Here is a 16,705-nt window from a genome sequence, read left to right on the forward strand (position 1 = left end):
TATCCACCTTCCAATAGAGCCTTCTTACTTTCTTGGTCTTAAGTAGGTTCTATTACCAACTTTAAAATATTAATGACTATATATGCTTTGGTTAAGTTGCTCAACTCTCGAACACAATTCTAAGTCCACGGTGTCGTCCGAATCTTCTTAGCATAACTCTCCTTTGCTAAGGACATCGGCAACGACTTTTGCTTCTCCAAGTGATATCACTCTTCTGAGTCCTAAAACCTTGATTGCTTCAATCCAGCAATGACATCACATTGATGTTTCCTGAGTCCACGTAGAACCAACTATAGATGTCTCATCTCTCCTTCCCAAGGTGTTTGCTCCTCTACATTATCATCTAAAAACTCACAGTCTACTTTACTATCCTCACAGGACACATCTTCTAATAGGTCATTCTCGTCTTCCTCAAGTGCAGGTTGAATACCCTCATACTCAATTATTTCTCCTGATGGTGTTGTTAGTAGCACCGAACGTTGAGCATACTTAATTACTCCTTTACAAGCAGATAACCATCCCTTTACAAGGATAACATCAATGTCCATTAACTCCAAAACTATAAGGTTTGCCTCGAAGTTCTTACCTTTTATGTTAAGACTAACTTTTGGGCATATGCGGTTTGCCTTCTTTTCTCCTCTTAGAGAGTTAACTATTAGGGGTTTCCACATCGAAAGCATAGTTATCTTATGTTGAAAGTGCATCTAGCCCTTTAGTGGATTTTGGATGATTGAATGACAACACGATTAAAGATCTAACATTTTCTCTAAGTGTGAAACAGGAAATTGGTTATCTCACATATGCTTAATGAAGCCAAAATTATGTGTTGTTGTATAAGCAGTCTAGTCAAGCATAAGACAACAATGCAAATATAATTCATGCAAAGGCTTAATTATGGTGGTATCTCAATGATTGATGGTGTTCTATGGAATTCAATATATGATTCAACATAAGGTGTGACTTGATGGCTTGAGATGGTGAAGATAGCAGGGAAAGGCTTCGAGGTACTAAGCAAGGGTGAAGGGCAAGCGATGGCTTGGTGGCCGAAGAACCTAGCTAGGGTGAAGAAGAAAGTACTTGCATTTAGTTGAGGTACTAATCAAGCTATGAAGGTCAAATTGATGAGGAGGATCAAATCTATATTAGACAAGTTGATGGAAGTGACTTGATGCATTTGGAGTTATTTATATTTGATGAATGGAATCAAGTCATGTGCTCAAGATGGCTATGCTCAACTGAAAAGATTAATATTGACATGTTGGCACTGTCACTTGATGAAGATTGAAAGAGACGGCATCAATTCGAAAGAAATCAACTCAAGCGGTATAATCTCATTTTTCCTTTTAATCTTGAGTTTATAGGAATGCCGTACTATTAAGAGGGATGCATCATGTTGATAGATGATTATTCATAAGTGCTCAAGCCAACATATGTGAGTTTTGAGTGAGAGAGACAAGAGATTCTAACTCTCTGCACAGTAGCCGTGCATACCGGACGTGTTCGATATGCATACCGAACGTATCCGGTATTTGGGGTGTGCACTTTTCTGTCTCTGTAGTTTTGGAAGAGTTGTGTGTCGAAAGTCCTAACATGTGTCGGGAGTTATAGGGGTCAGAAGTCCTAGAAAGCATCAGGAGTCCTGACACCTTACTGACTTGAGAGTTCACTGTCCTGGTCATACCAGACGTGTCCAGTATGGCCGACCAGAGCCCAACGACTAGTTTTCAAATGTGTTGAGGGTTGGGAGTTCCAACTTGAGTTGGTCCGGAGTTCCGGCAGTCAGAAGTCCCAGAAAGCGTCGGAAGTTCTGACACCTCGCATACTTTAACTCAGTGACAGTTAGCACAGTGCAAGTCATACCGGACGTATTCGGTATGGCAACAACTAGTTTTTTCAAGGAGGCTATAAATAACCCTAAGCCTCCACCTTTGGAGGGTGCTGATTCTGCTGATCCTCTAGCACATTTTTGAGCCTTGCAAACACTCTCTAACCCTCTCTTAGTGAGTGATTTATCCAAATTGCCAAATCCTTTTGTGAGTTGATAGAGAATTCGAAAAAGAGAGCAAGTCACCACTTGAGCACTTGTGCATATTGTCAATCTCGTGATTTGCATTTGTTACTCTTGGACTCTTCGATCCTAGACGGCTAGGCGTCACCGGAGAGCACCCAAGAGATTGCAGTGTGCCTCAGAAAGTTTGTAATGGTCAGGAATCAACTAGTGGAAGGAGGAAAAGGAGTTGGAAAAGACTCCAACTAGAGTGACCTTCATGGTACCCTCTAGGGCTGACCTTCGCTGGGTTGCCCACAGCCCCCTCAACGGAGAGTAGGACTCAACCGAGTCCGAACTTCGATAAAATAAATATCGTGTCTCAATTCACATTTCTTTTGATATTTGTGTTGCTCTAGCTCTTTTGCAGGTTCTCTGTATATCGTATTATTTCTAGTAGGTACCTGCAGCTTGGATTGAAGATTGAAATTGAAAGGAGCAAGTTTGGGGCCATTCCACTGAACACGTGTATACCAGACACGTCCGGTATACCTACCGGACACGTCCAATATTGGTGCCTATGCAAAACTTAATTGTATTTTGATTTAACTCTTTGGATGCAAGTGTATGGCTCCCTAGATTTATTTAGTATCTTTTATATACTCTGTGGCTAACTTCTGAGGGGTGGTATTACTCTTATTTGGAGTTTTCATTTTAGAAACTCCCATTACTAATCGCTTCCGCATTTAAAGGTGTTAATTTTCAGAAATGCCTATTCACCCCGCCTCTAGGCGGCATCCTAGGTCCTTTCATATGTTCTTTCACATATTCCCTAGAGATGAATGAATGCGAAGCACTAGGGTCAAACAACACCATAGCAGTGTCTGAGCTTACTACAATCAAACCATAGACGACCTCCTTAGCTCCATGAGTGGTAATCAGATCCACATTGTTCAACCTGCCTTGTATGTAGTTTTGCTTTAACTTATTACCTTGCACCTGCTCCTTATGGACATTCTATTCAGGCTCCTGTTGCTGTTGATTCTGGCTTTGATTACTCTCATCAAACTTCTCAAGACAATCGTTCTTATAGGGTTCAATCTCACCACAATCATAACCTTCCTTACTAGTACAAGTATTTGTTGTTATCAAGGTGATAGTGGGAGATGACAGACATGGCTCTTGAGAGCTAAAAAGCTTCACTTCATCATTAGGTTGATGATACTAATCTTGATCATTACTTCCAAGCAGATCCATAGGGTGTGACTGATATTCTAGTTGTGTAGCGGAACAGAGACAAGTATTTCTTAACTGGCGTTGAAGGTCATGCTTTCTCTTCTTCTCCATCTCTCAATGCTTGTTCTTAATTACAATTGCTCTTTCCACCAATGTTTGATAGTTGGCATACACCACGGTCATCAGCTGTAGTTGCAAACCATCATTCAATCCTTTCAAAAAGCGTTTTTCCTTCTTAACATCACTATCCACCTCTTTTGGAGCATATCGTGATAATTGAGTGAACCGGTTACGATACTCACACACTGACATAGATCCTTGCTTCAAGTTGAGGAACTCTTCTTGCTTAAGTTCTACCTCACCTAATGGGATATGGTAGGACCTGAAATACTCCTTGAATTCCTGCCAGGTGATAGCAGGAGCATTATTGGGACGCCCATACTCAAATGACTCCCACCAATCTTGGGTGGTTCCTTGCAGTTGAGTGGAAGCATAAAGCACTTTTTCATGGTCGTCACACTAAGGTATGTCCAATTGTCGCTCCACAGCTCTAAGCCAGTCATCAGCTTCTAGTGGTTTGCTTGTATGAGAGAATATCGGTGGGTGTCCCTTCATAAATTTACCACGCTTGTCAATATGTGGCGCTTGATGTGGGTTGTTCAACACACTTTTAGCAATAGTTTGTAATAACTGAGTCTGCGTCATCAAAGCTTGCTCTATAGATGGGGAATTGGATGGCGGTGGATTAGAATTGGCAGGATTCCTTCTAGCACCTTGTGAAGCACTTCTCCTAGTAGCAACCATCTGTTTTCAACATGTATGAATTAGGACTCAGTCATTTGTAGCATTCTTAAATGTAGCTTCAAGAGATAGATAGGATTGATAGTATAAGAGACAAGACAAGACCCCACCATAGAGATAATCAATGCTTCCAAATGAATAACTAGAACATATGAAACTTCATCTTGCTAATTCTTTAACTTGGCTACTCCCTTAAGAAAAGATCAAACAGGGTAGCTTACACCTTCTTTCTAGATGGATTAACTAGGATAAGGGCATCCTGACATCCCAAAGAAACTCATGTGCAAATGTGTGAACAGACAACTCAATTCCACTCGCGGGATAGGAAAATAGCAGCGTAGTAAAACAGCTGTAACTCTCATTCTGTAAATCCAATAAAGTTGTAGCTTATACCGTTGGAAAACTTATAAAATTCTCCACAACTTCTTTATAGAACACTTTTCTAAATTCTGCAGTTTAGGTAGTCAAAAATAGTACACAACAGAAACTGCTTCAGCTTTTAAACAGCACATGTGTATCGTCTTATGATTTTCATAACTCTGTAACGAAAATAGCTATCTAGGTGACTCTTATGGTTAGAGAAAGATATTGAAGTCTACTATTGTCCAGAATTTTTTCATGACTTTTGGTCCTCAAAAAACAGAGATATAAGCCGAAGAGTGTAGGCTGCTCCAAAAAGACATGATAGAGGAAATAGGAGAAATCAAAACCCAACTATTTATTGCACTGATCCTTATACCTTAGGCCTATAAACTAAATGAAATTGTGGGCAAACCCCATAAGATCATTGCACTCATTACATAGATTCAAAACAAGCATAAGTATAATGATATTTCAACAAAGCAATAAAGGTGCACAACTCAATCATTGACCCAACTTGCGATACTATAGTTCTCATTGTACTAGGGGTAAAAATCCAAAGACTCGTCTTCATATTATGCAAGAAGGTGGTGAGGAATATTTCTAAAAGCATATCAAATCAAGGAGTGAAGATAAGAACAAAGACTTTAAAATAAGCACCAAGGTAGAGATGAATAGCAATGATAGAGATATAGTAGAGAAGAAAATATTAAGGTTCATAGAGCAAGGGTTTTTGTAGCAACTTCTAAACTTTAGAATGACCAGTTTCTACTAGGATTGCGTCCTATAATCAACATTATTCTAATACCACTTTGTAGCACCCGGTTTTAAGAACAAAACCAGATACACACCATATGTGAGCCCAGGAAGTTAAATCTCACATATAGCTACAAATAAGGGTAATATCAAAAGACGATGCTCAATATATAACATACTTAGTATAAAGAATACAACCTTAGAGTATAGATAGTGGAAAGACAACTCTGATCTTCAGGCGAAGACTCCACTTCCACAGGGATAACTGACTAGTTGATCACAAGCCTAACTCCTCTAGACTAGCAATCTGATACCCATCTGGGATTTTTATCTAAATAATTGAAAAAAATAAAACAAGCGTAAGTACATGTCGTACACAACAAATATATCATGGGGTTCATGAGGCTCAAAAGGCTAACACTGGTTTAACTGTGATTAACTTTTAATGAATAATCTTTTAGCAAATGGGTAGCAACAAGTTTATTCACAAGCCCATATAAACACATGATCATGTAAACATGAATAATGAATAGCATAAACAGTCATCATTAGTGAGCATCTTTGTCATCAGTATCATCAGTGTTCATTATCTATTCTATAAGGGTCCAAGGCCACTCATGACTGTGAGCACAACTGATATACCAGTTTTACACTCTCAGAGGTTGTACACTTTCACTGTGAGTCATGATTTACCCTTTCGCCCAAGGTGGCCAACCTCTTGACCCACTACCAAGAAAGGTCGGTAGGGTTCACTATAAAGCATTTCAATGGTTCATCTAATAAGTTAGGGCCGCTAAGGTTTCCCCATCAATAAGCATGAACCCCCTCTCCAAGGAGTGACTAACAAAATACCAAGAAACCAAAGTGCGCCCTCTTGGCTGGCCGAGATTATACCTATCGGAGCCCCTCTTATGCCACAAAGGTAACCACTAACAAGCTAGAAAAGGTCCTCATACTGAGCTAAAGCCAGTGCCATGTAGCCCTCACAGCTGTACTGTAAGTCCCAGATGTTCGCTTACAGATAAGTTCTTAGGGAGAGAAATCTAGAGCACCATAATAACAGCCCAATGCTCTAGCCCCTTGTTCCATATTGCGAAAAACGTCTTTTAGTGTTTATTGCATAATCCATTAGTCAATTTACAAGATCACGGCTTTAATTGAGCACTAGCATCATACTACCCATTGCAGTACCCCATAGGTATCAAGCAACAAGGTACACAGTACTAGGAAATCCTTAGTGGTAATCAAGGTAGACACATGCAGTATGAGTTAAATGATTAAAGGTGTATAGGACAACAAGGAAGATCCCATGCTATACTTGCCTTAAACTCTGATCCTTCTCCAAGTCCAAAACTTCAAAGATCTGCTTCTTAATCACCACGTAAAACTCACCGACTAGACAAGATCATTAAACACCACACAAGCATCCAAACAAACATGCATAGCATTTAAACATAACTATATTAGAACAATACACCAATTAGTGAAAAATAATTTGAAATCAAATCTACGCATTGCTACGATCACACAGACGCGAAAAGCACACTAATCGGAGCTACGGTGAAAAAGATACATCTACTGGTTGATTTGCTTCGAATAGAAACTATAGGCTTTATTTCTTTTAGCTATATAAAACATATATAAGATACTTCAGAGAAATACCTTAATTGAGTTAAGTCAAATTATACTTAATTTAGAAAAACAAGGTAAAACTAATCATATAATTGACCAAGGTGAAAAGCCTAAGTTACTTTTAATTAGAAAAATCTAATTGCATAATTATTATTCAAGTTAGGCGTTAAACCATAAAATTCCAGAGCTCTTGACATAGAAAACATTGATACTAATGCGTAGATTATGTCACTGCGAATGTAACACTACTTGAACGGGTCAAATCGGAGTTAAAACGGAGAAGATATGGCCTAATGAAGATAGTGGCAATTTTGTAAATAGATGGAACTTGATTTTTGAATTGTAAAAATAAATAAAATCTGATTTTAAACCGGCCAAGGACTGCGGATAATATTTTGAAGAAAGACAGGGGCTCTTTAGAAAAACTGCAGGGACGGCGGGTTCGAACTTAAAAGCTTGCGGGGCTCTTTTGCAAATAAACCCGGTGAAGGGGTACGGTGAGATATGGACCATTGGATTGAGATTGGATGGTGCAGATCAGATGGGAGGGGAAGGGAAACGACCAGTGTGGCCGGCGGTGAGCTAGGACGGCGGCGAGCTAGGACGGCGGCGCATGGCTGGAATAAGCAGGGGACCTCGTCGGCATTCAGCGTTCGGCGTTCTACCGATTTCGGGCTTAATCGGCCAAATCAATTACACAGGGAGGAAGAGGAGATGACTACGATCTCGGCTATGGGTTCAGAGACGGCATCGAGCAAGCAAAGGCGAGCAGAGGCTCGGGACGGCAGACGACGGGGCTCTACAAAGTCCGGTGGCACACAGCGAGCAAGAGAGAGGGAGGAAAAGAGGGAAAACAGAACCGGGATCTTCTCTGGCTCTTGGTGAAGCTCGGCAAGAGGCTTACCATGGTAGTGACGTGATGAATCGGCGGCGCAGCGTGCTTCGGCAAGACTTGATGGAGGCGACAAGCGCAAGGCTCGGTATTTATGGGGTAGAAAAGGCGTGGGGCGCACGCCACACGGGCGGTGTCAGGGCGGACACGGACTCTCAGCGGCGGTGGTGTCCGGCGTGTAGACGAACTGGAGGAAGAAGAAGGCGACACTGACACGCGGGGCCCGAGTGGCAGCAACATAGGGCGTGGGGCCGGTCAGTCAAAGGGAGAGAGGAGAAAGGGGGCGCGGCCAACGCGGTTTGCCGGCTAGGCCGGCCTGCTGGGCCTCGTGAGGCGGAGGAGGAGAGGGGAGCGACGCCCGCAGCTTGCTGGGCCGGAGAGAGGTGGGGCACGAGCGCGCTGGGCCACGTGGAGAAAAGCAAGAGGGCCGCGCGGGAAGGAACGGGAGTAGGCCGACCTGGCCGCTAGGCTGCGCGGGAGAGATTGGGAGGGGAGAGGTTTTCCATTTTCCTATTTCAAAACCAATTTCAAATATAAACCAAATTGAATTTGAATATGGTTTAAAATAAACTTTTCAATTCAAATAAAAATGAGAAATTGTATAAGTTTTCCAAAAATAAATTTTACAACTTTTTAAATTATTTTATTTTCAAAATTTCATCTTTTATTTCAAAGCCATTTTCAAATTCATTTTCAAATTCATTTTCAAAAGCATTTTGAATTTATTTTGAATTTTGGATTCAACCACTCATTGAAATAAATCAAATGCACCGGCATGTATGCACATTCATGTTGCTACTCCTTATGATAAATTTTAATTTAATGAAAAATATTCTTTTTCCTATATTTCATGTGCATAAAAATTCATAAATTAATCATTTTAAACCTATTTTCAAAATTGAAATTTTTAGGGTGTTACAAGGAGTTAATTTGAAACTTTAGTGCTTATTGTATATTTTGTTCAAACTTTTGATTTATTTTACTAAATAATATTCAAGGTCGTAAGCTACACTCTTAATTGTTGGAGCGACATAAATAGTCATTTCAACCTACATAATGACACTTAAGATGTTGTACTTGTTAGTATGAAAATGTAGAGTACTTAAAATTAATTACCGACATTGCGATGATATAATTTTGCAGTAAAAATCTATAAACTTATTTGAAAAAACAAGCTTACAAATTTTATTGTATTGAAGCGTTAATAGAATTTAAAGTAAGTGTTAGTGTCAATGCAATATGGTTTGTTAAGAGATTTTTTTTCACCCATGATAACACAACCGACTTGTGAGATCTTGTTGGCTGCACTTTAGTTCATCCCAACCCATATATATTAGATTGAACACTAGTTAGGCCTTGTTTAGATGCATCCCAAATTCCAAGTTTTTTCACTCTCTCTCCATCACATCAATTTTTAGCCGCTTGCATGGAGTATTAAATGTAGGTAAAAAAAATAACTAATTACACAGTTTAGTTAGAAATCACGAGATGAATCTTTTGAGCCTAGTTGGTCCACGATTGGACAATATTTATCAAATAAGACGAAAGTTGTACTATTCATCGGGTTGAAATTTTTTCGCAATCTAAACGAGGCCTTAGTTTTCTATCCCAATGCACTTCGATATATGTGCACTACTGTGGATTGAATTGCAGCTAAACAAGCCCTCAATTTAATATAATTGGGATCTAAACTAGGCATCTCCGTATAAATATTTTTTGAGGAAACTGGAGAAGCAAAATTTATATTGAATTAAAAAGAACATAAGCTTACAAGTGAATTGAGTCATATAGTAAAAAAAAAACAAAATCTAGAAGGAAAGCAATTAGTTAACTAGATTCCTAGAGTGGTTTTAAGTCAAACTTTTTAAACTTTGACCGAATTTGTAGAAAATCATCAAGATTTACGATATCAAAGTAGTATCATTAGACGTACCATAGAATATATTTTCATAATATGCTCATTTTATGTCATAGATGTTGCTACTTTTTTTTATAAAATTAATCAAATTTGGCACAGATTCTGGGAATCGATTTATTCGGGCAGAGTGAGCACAACAGAAGAGCAAAGGGGAGGGCGTTTTGCAATATTGGAACACGATTGAAACAAGGGGGCATTTTGCAAATATTCCAGGCCGGCGGCGGCCGGCGGGGCTCCAGGCAAGGACACAAGGTCGATGGCTCGGCCGCCGCTAGCCCCGCCACCAAGAATCCGGCCTCGCCTCTATCGGATCCACGCCCCCAGCTTCTGTTCCAGCCTTGCGCGCGGCCGGTCGATGGAGCCCCAACTACTCTGCCGCGGCAGCGCCGCGCTGCGAGGGCGGTGCCCACAGCCCCGGAGATGGGGACGGAGCGCAGTGGCACTCACCTATAGGATACAGGACGGTAAGGTGGCGCCGCTGCCGGCGAGCGGCTGTCCTTTGTGTCGCCCCGTCCCCGCAAGGACCGGCGGCCTCCCGGCTCCAGGTCTTCCTTCTTCCATACTCTGCATCCTGTTGTCACTTGTTCTGAACTCTGCATTCTGTTGCAATTAATTTACTCCTCTTCAATTTACTTTGCATAATTTATAATTTTAGATGATAGATCAAAATGATCGCAACACGTTTAGTTTTTGAATAACTTAATTGCACTGCATTTCAAATGGCATAATGGGAATGAAAATCCGGAAATTGGTGGGATCTCAAATACCCTTGCAGTGTCGTTACGGAGTCCAGACCAAGTGGCTGGCTGCTTGCCTTCAGTTAGTGTTAGTTGTCATGTATTCCTCGACGATTTCGAACACCTTGAAGATTTTTTCCATGAGGTGGAAGTGGAACCCATAGTATTTTTTGGGACCCTCTAAATTACCATGTCCTATCTGATCATGGTAATGAACTGCACAGTATTGAATAGTCTCGGTTTGTTCTACCTAGAAATATGGTGAATGGTTTATACATACCTTGTTGAAAACACTCATCAAGATGCCACACATCCTCTTCAGATTCTGTGGTTCCAACAGAAGTGTCTTGAAGAGATACCAATATGCGTCTTGAGACAAAAAAGTTCAACAAGAGCATGTGTTATCCGAAGTCTTAGACCAGCTTTAATTCTAATTTGACTGCTGGTTGAAGCACTACTCTGATAAGCAGATTGAAATCTTCTCCATGCACATGCACTCAACAACCCCAACTAGTTCGACAGCAACCAGAATTTTTTCTTCAATGGAGACTTGGCGTCATCAATTTGATGTTTTAAAAGGGCGTACCCAGTGCAGAGAGCTCCCGCTCTGTGCGGGGTCTGGGGAAGGGTGTCAGTGACAAGCCTTACCCTCGCCTGTGCAATGCGAGGAGACCGCTACTCGAACCCGGGACCTTCCGGTCACAGGCGGTAAGACTCTACCGCTTGCACCAGGCCCGCCCTTCATCAATTCGATGTTTTATTCTACCTTTATCTCTTAAGGTGCACTGCTTTCCTTTTCTGAAGCCATAATCGTTACACTTGTAGCATGGTTGGTGGGTCACACAGGTCAAAGGAGTTATATAGTGTGTACAGGACAGTCTACTGCTCTCTCTCTCTCTCTCTCACATAGTGCAAGATCTTCAATTTTCATCGACTAAACCTCACACGTAATTGAATATCATAATCTAGAAGGAAAGCGAAGATTTTGTAGATGTGCTCCACGTTTCTAGCGCAGCTTTGACTGCTGGCAGAAAAAGACGTAGAAGTAGGAAAAATGAGCCTCTCCTTAACATGATCAAAACAAAGGAAAAGATCAGACACGGAGGAGGAAGTTAAGGAACCAATGACGGTGTGGCTTTGCTTGACTAAGCAATGGCTCCAGAGTCAAGACAATCAGGGCATCAGGCAAAAGCAAAAGGTGTTCAAAAGGTGAAGCACATGCTGTGTATGAGCAGACCTTTCATATGACTGGACTTCTTTACTAGTAATCTCTCTTCATTCCAATCCACCTTTGTTGTGAACTATAGCACCCAGCTGCTGCTTTTTGCTTCCAGAGCAGAGAGTCCCAGAATGGATATTCTCCTTGCTGCAGTTCTAGGTGAGCTAACAACTAGATCCATAAATTTCTTCATCGGAAAGAGCTTCAAGCCAACTGCACTGGATGTGGAGGATCGCCTCTGCAGGATCCTGCTCCGGGCACAGGTCATCGTCGATGAGGCTATGGGACGGCAGATCACAAGCCAAGCTATGCTCCAGCAGCTGGACATGCTCAGAGAAGCGATGTACCAAGGTTATTACATCCTTGACACCTTCAGATACCAATATCGCAACAAAGAGGAGGCCAGAGGTCAGGTTCTGAGTCACTCTTTTTTTGTGTCCAAAGTAAATACACTACAGGGTTTGTGTTCATCCAGTAGAAAGAAAGAGATTTTTGAACAGATGCAGAAATCGCTTGATCATTTAAGCTCAATGATCCTTGATGTGCAAGAGCTAGTAATATTCATGATGAGTTATCCTTGCATATATCACCAGCCTTATAGCATGCATCTCCTACTCGGTAACTGCATGTTTGGCCGTCAAATGGAAACTGAAGTCGTTGTCAACTTCCTGTTGCACACGCGACCTCATGCATCTGAAAAATTGGAGGTCCTGCCAATTGTAGGTCCCTATAAAGTAGGCAAGAGCACTCTTGTTGCTCATGTCTGCAAGGATGAAAGAGTCCGTAATCATTTCTCTCAAATATTGTTCTTGCGGGATCATGATTTTGCAGGTTATGATCTGGCTAAGTTTAGAGAAGGATATGAAATGGAACATCGAAGTCTAGTGTCAAATTCGAACAAAGATGGAAGATTGCTAATCGTTCTTGAGTTAGTTGACGATCTCAATGAAGATGCATGGAGTAGGTTATATTCTGCTTCTATACATCATTTGTCAAGCGGTAGTAAAATCATAGTCACAAGCCAATCTGACAAGATCATGAAGTTTGGGACAACTCAGGCACTACGTATGAAGTTTCTGTCCCATGAAGCTTACTGGTATTTCTTCAAGACACTCGCATTTGGTAGCATGGATCCCAAGATGCACCCAAGACTTGCACACCTGGCCATGGAGATAGCAAAAATGCTTAATCCATGTTTCATTGGTGCAAAAATGACTGCTTGTCTTCTGAGGGACAACTTTGACATCCACTTGTGGTACAAGGTTCTGGGCTTCTTGAGAGTGCAAATGAAGACAAATTTATTAAAATTTGGTGGACGTCCATTTGATCTTGTAAACCAGAAAAGGCCTGCATATATTGGGAGAATGGCTACACCTTCTGAAGATGCCGTGCTTTATGACGAGCACCAATGCTCTTCGCAAGAGGAGATTCCAAAGATAAGTGTTCAAGATGTCGTGTATGGAAGCGTTAAAGCTCATGGGAAATTCAAGGTCCTAGGATGGAGGTCTCAGATACTGCCCTACCATAACTATATCTTTACTTGCGAGATTCGAGAGCTAAAAACCAGAGCTCCAAAGAGAAAGCGTTCTATGAAACATTGAGTCACACTTCACTAAATATCCTATTGTTAAGCTTATGTAGGAATATATGTGAATACGTTTTGATATGGTGCCAAAAGTGAAGTCATTGGGGTTATTGCATTTTACAGGTTACAACGTTATCAAGCTGTACTACTGCATTGTCATGTGTAAAGTGTGTTTGTTGTCAACAGAACAATGATACGTTCTCTCGCGAGAAAAAAGATAGAATAATGAAAGATACTGACACATAGATTTTCATGTCATAGTGAATGTCCACAACTCTCATATTATAACCTTGATTTAAAATTTATTGGTGCATGCAGCTCAATATACTTACTGTCGCTAGGATCAAGCAGGAGATGGAACTTAGGATAGCTACCGAACCAAAGCATCTTGGTCGTTTACAACTGAGAGAGAATGGGGACAAGGTTGCTGGATTTCGGCATTTAGTTGTTTTCTTTTCTGTACAATTCCTAGAGGCTGTATTTGGTGGTGCCAATATATTGGCTCCCAGCTAATCTGTTGGGGCTGGCGACACAGCGCTCAGCACGCATTGCGCTGCCCCAGGCCACATGCCACCCCTGAAACCCCTCCCGCCAAGCACCCCAAGCTTGCCTCCCTCCAACCTTCTCTGTGTTGGTAGCTGAAGAGCTTGGGCAGTTACAGAACAAGGAGGCAAAACAGAGGAGCTATTCTTTGAAAACAGAGCTGCGCACATTAGCTTGTTCTCCATCAACCTATTGAGCTCTTATTCTCTGTTCATTTTTACATTGTATCAGTACACTTGTATTCATAGACGGATAGACCACTCAACTGACATACATTGGCTTACTATTTCACCGATTATCTACGGAGTAGTTTTCTCTAGAAACACATACACACACATTAATACATTATACTAGTATGCACTCTAGAACTGACATACTAGGCCATTACACCAACATTGCACATGAAAAGGTGGACAAAATAATAGTTGTAAAAACACAATAAATTGATAGAGCATGATTTTAGAAAATTTTATAAAAATAAAAATTATTAAATTTGAAGTTAGTACGAGGGAGAAAGACTAGTTACAAATTTTAGTCAGAGATTAAAAAGAGAAATCAGAGTTCTTCAACAATTTCAAAATTGAATTTCAAATAGCATTTTGAAGCACTAAATGATTTCAAATGAAAAGTTGTAAACAACAAAGTTTCATAAGTTTTCGAGATCTACAACTTTTATTTTGGTCATTTCTTCATCCGAGGTCGTTTGAAAAAATTCGAATTTTAGTGCTTAATTTTTACTATTCGGTGTCTATTTGCCCCTACAAATCAGATTTGTAGGGGCGGCTGGATATAGAGCCGCCCTTACAAATTGAGCTATTTGGGGCGACTGATAACACCAGCAGCCCCTAAAAATATATTTGTAGGGACGGCTTGTTTGGACACCATTTGTAAGGGCGGCTCAATATCCCTACAAAAAAAGGGGGTGTTGTTAAAAATCTTTTTGTAGTAGTGTTCAGAGAATTTATATAGTATATCATAAAGTAAGGTTGTCTCTATTTTCCAGGCGGTGAATGGTATTCTTTTTTTCTTTTGACTAAGCTTCCGATACTGCTGTATATTCGAAGACTAGCTGTTAGTAGTGCGTTGTTAGTCAGGAGTACTTGAGTGGGCTGTTAGTCAGGAGTAGACTGCTGACTCATGATTTTGAACAAAGTCATATCTCTGAGCTGTTACTCGGAGACATCATATTCCATTCGAGCTGATTGTGTTCACTTCAGAACCATATTTTTCTCTCTCCACCTGCTGCATCATCTTCCTCAAGAGAGGAGAGAGCCCCCAGATGGATATTTTCCTTTCCGCTGTCCTCGGTGAGATGGCAACCAGATCCATAAATTTCATCATCAGCAAACGCTCCATGCTACAAGCACAGGATGTGGATGACCGCCTCCACAAGGTCCTGCTCCAGGCACAGGTCATCATCGACGAGGCCATGGGACGGCAGATCACAAACCATGCTATGCTCCAGAAGCTGGACATGCTGAGAGGCTCCATGCACCGAGGCTATTACATGCTCGACAGTTTCAGGTACCAATTTATCAACGGGCAGGATGCTAGAGATCAGATCATGAGTCAATCATTATCTCCCTCCAAAGTAACTTATTTTAAATATTTCGGTCACTTGAAAAGAAAGATACAGATATTTGAACAACTGCAAAAGATGCTTGACAATTTGAGATCCATGATCCTTGATATGGAAGAGGTGGTCATTTTCTTGACCAGCTACCGCCGCTCATACCACCAGCCTTATAGCATGCATATCCTGCTGGGCAATTGCATGTTTGGTCGTCAGATGGAAGTAGAACTTGCAATCAACTTCCTTTTGCACACACAACCCCAGGGTCCTCAAGAATTGGAGGTCATGCCGATTGTGGGTCCAGCCAAAGTTGGCAAGAGCACTCTTGTTGCTCATGTTTGCAAGGATGAAAGAGTCCGTGACAGTTTCTCTAAAATCCTGTGGTTGTGTGACCATGATTTTAAAGATGATGAGCTGGCTTTCATAGAAGAATGTACAGTGAAACTTGAAAATCTTGTGACTAACCTGAACAAGGACGAGAGATTACTAGTTGTGGTTGAGTTAGTTGGCGATCCCACAGAAGATGCATGGAATAGTTTGTATTCTACTTCTAAACGGTGCATGCCAAGGGGTAGTAAAATCATAGTCACAAGCCGATCGGATAAAGTTGTCAGGTTTGGAACAACACGGGCTATAACTCTGAAGTTTCTTACCCAAGAGGCATTCTGGTATTTCTTCAAGATCCTTGTATTTGGTAGTGTGGATCCTGATATGCACCCAAGGCTTGTGCAATTGGCCATGGAGATAGCCAAGATGCTAAAAGGTTTCATCAGTGGTGCAAATGTCATATCCTCTTTACTGAGGGACAACTTTGAAATCCAATTTTGGCATAAAGTCCTTATGTTCTTTAGAGGGTACATCCAGAAGAATATCTCCGAATTTGGTGAACATCCATCTGATCGTCTAAGCCAAGATAGACCTGCACAGCTTGGAAGAGTGTCCATACCTTCGGAAGAAGTTTTAGTTTCCCATCAATATCAATACTCTTCCCAGAAGGAGATTCCAAAGATAGGAATACTAGATGTGGTGTTTGGAAGTATTAAGCCTCTTGGAAAATTTGATATGCTACTATGGAGATCCCATATACCACCCTATTATAGTTATGTCTATGCTTGTGAGATTAGAGAACTAAAAATTGCAGGTGCCAAAAGGAAGCGTCCTATGAGAAGCGGAGCTGCTCTTTGTTAATTGTGTCATTATATAGCAGCTTATGTAGGAGGATTTCTAAATATGTCTGATAGGTTGTTACATGTTATGCGTAGGCATGATCCCTGATCAATGTCATAGGGTACCATATCGTGGAACTGTACTTCGTTCTATATTGATCATGTACAATGTTCCTTATTAGTTTTTACAGCATAACGAATGGTGTTTATTTATGGATAATTTTTCATTAGATGTAACGAATTTCTTGTTGATGGTTTACTTGAGATAAGAAAAAGTCTGCTTAACCCCTTAACTGTTGG

General features: G+C 40.9%; 2 protein-coding genes across 4 annotated transcripts; both read left to right on the plus strand.

Annotated features, from left to right (window-relative positions):
* Positions 1 to 9,746: 9,746 nt before the first annotated feature.
* LOC136541369 (putative disease resistance protein RGA3) lies at positions 9,747 to 16,680 on the plus strand. Its single transcript, XM_066533212.1, has 2 exons — positions 9,747 to 10,127; positions 13,442 to 16,680. The coding sequence occupies exon 2, from the start codon at positions 14,946 to 14,948 to the stop codon at positions 16,425 to 16,427; it is 1,482 nt and encodes a 493-aa protein (XP_066389309.1). The 5' UTR covers positions 9,747 to 10,127; positions 13,442 to 14,945; the 3' UTR covers positions 16,428 to 16,680.
* LOC136541367 (putative disease resistance protein RGA3) lies at positions 10,121 to 13,388 on the plus strand. 3 transcript variants are annotated; one of them, XM_066533210.1, is made up of 3 exons: positions 10,121 to 11,528; positions 11,654 to 11,946; positions 12,370 to 13,388. In XM_066533210.1, the coding sequence occupies exons 1-3, from the start codon at positions 11,443 to 11,445 to the stop codon at positions 13,137 to 13,139; spliced, it is 1,149 nt and encodes a 382-aa protein (XP_066389307.1). In that variant the 5' UTR covers positions 10,121 to 11,442; the 3' UTR covers positions 13,140 to 13,388. The 3 variants fall into 3 exon arrangements, with proteins under 3 accessions (XP_066389307.1, XP_066389306.1, XP_066389305.1); XM_066533209.1 differs by having other exon boundaries at positions 10,121 to 11,697; positions 11,783 to 13,388; XM_066533208.1 differs by having other exon boundaries at positions 11,654 to 13,388.
* Positions 16,681 to 16,705: the final 25 nt, after the last annotated feature.

This window comes from Miscanthus floridulus, chromosome 3 (assembly GCF_019320115.1).
Source record: "Miscanthus floridulus cultivar M001 chromosome 3, ASM1932011v1, whole genome shotgun sequence".
Taxonomy (NCBI): domain Eukaryota; kingdom Viridiplantae; phylum Streptophyta; class Magnoliopsida; order Poales; family Poaceae; genus Miscanthus; species Miscanthus floridulus.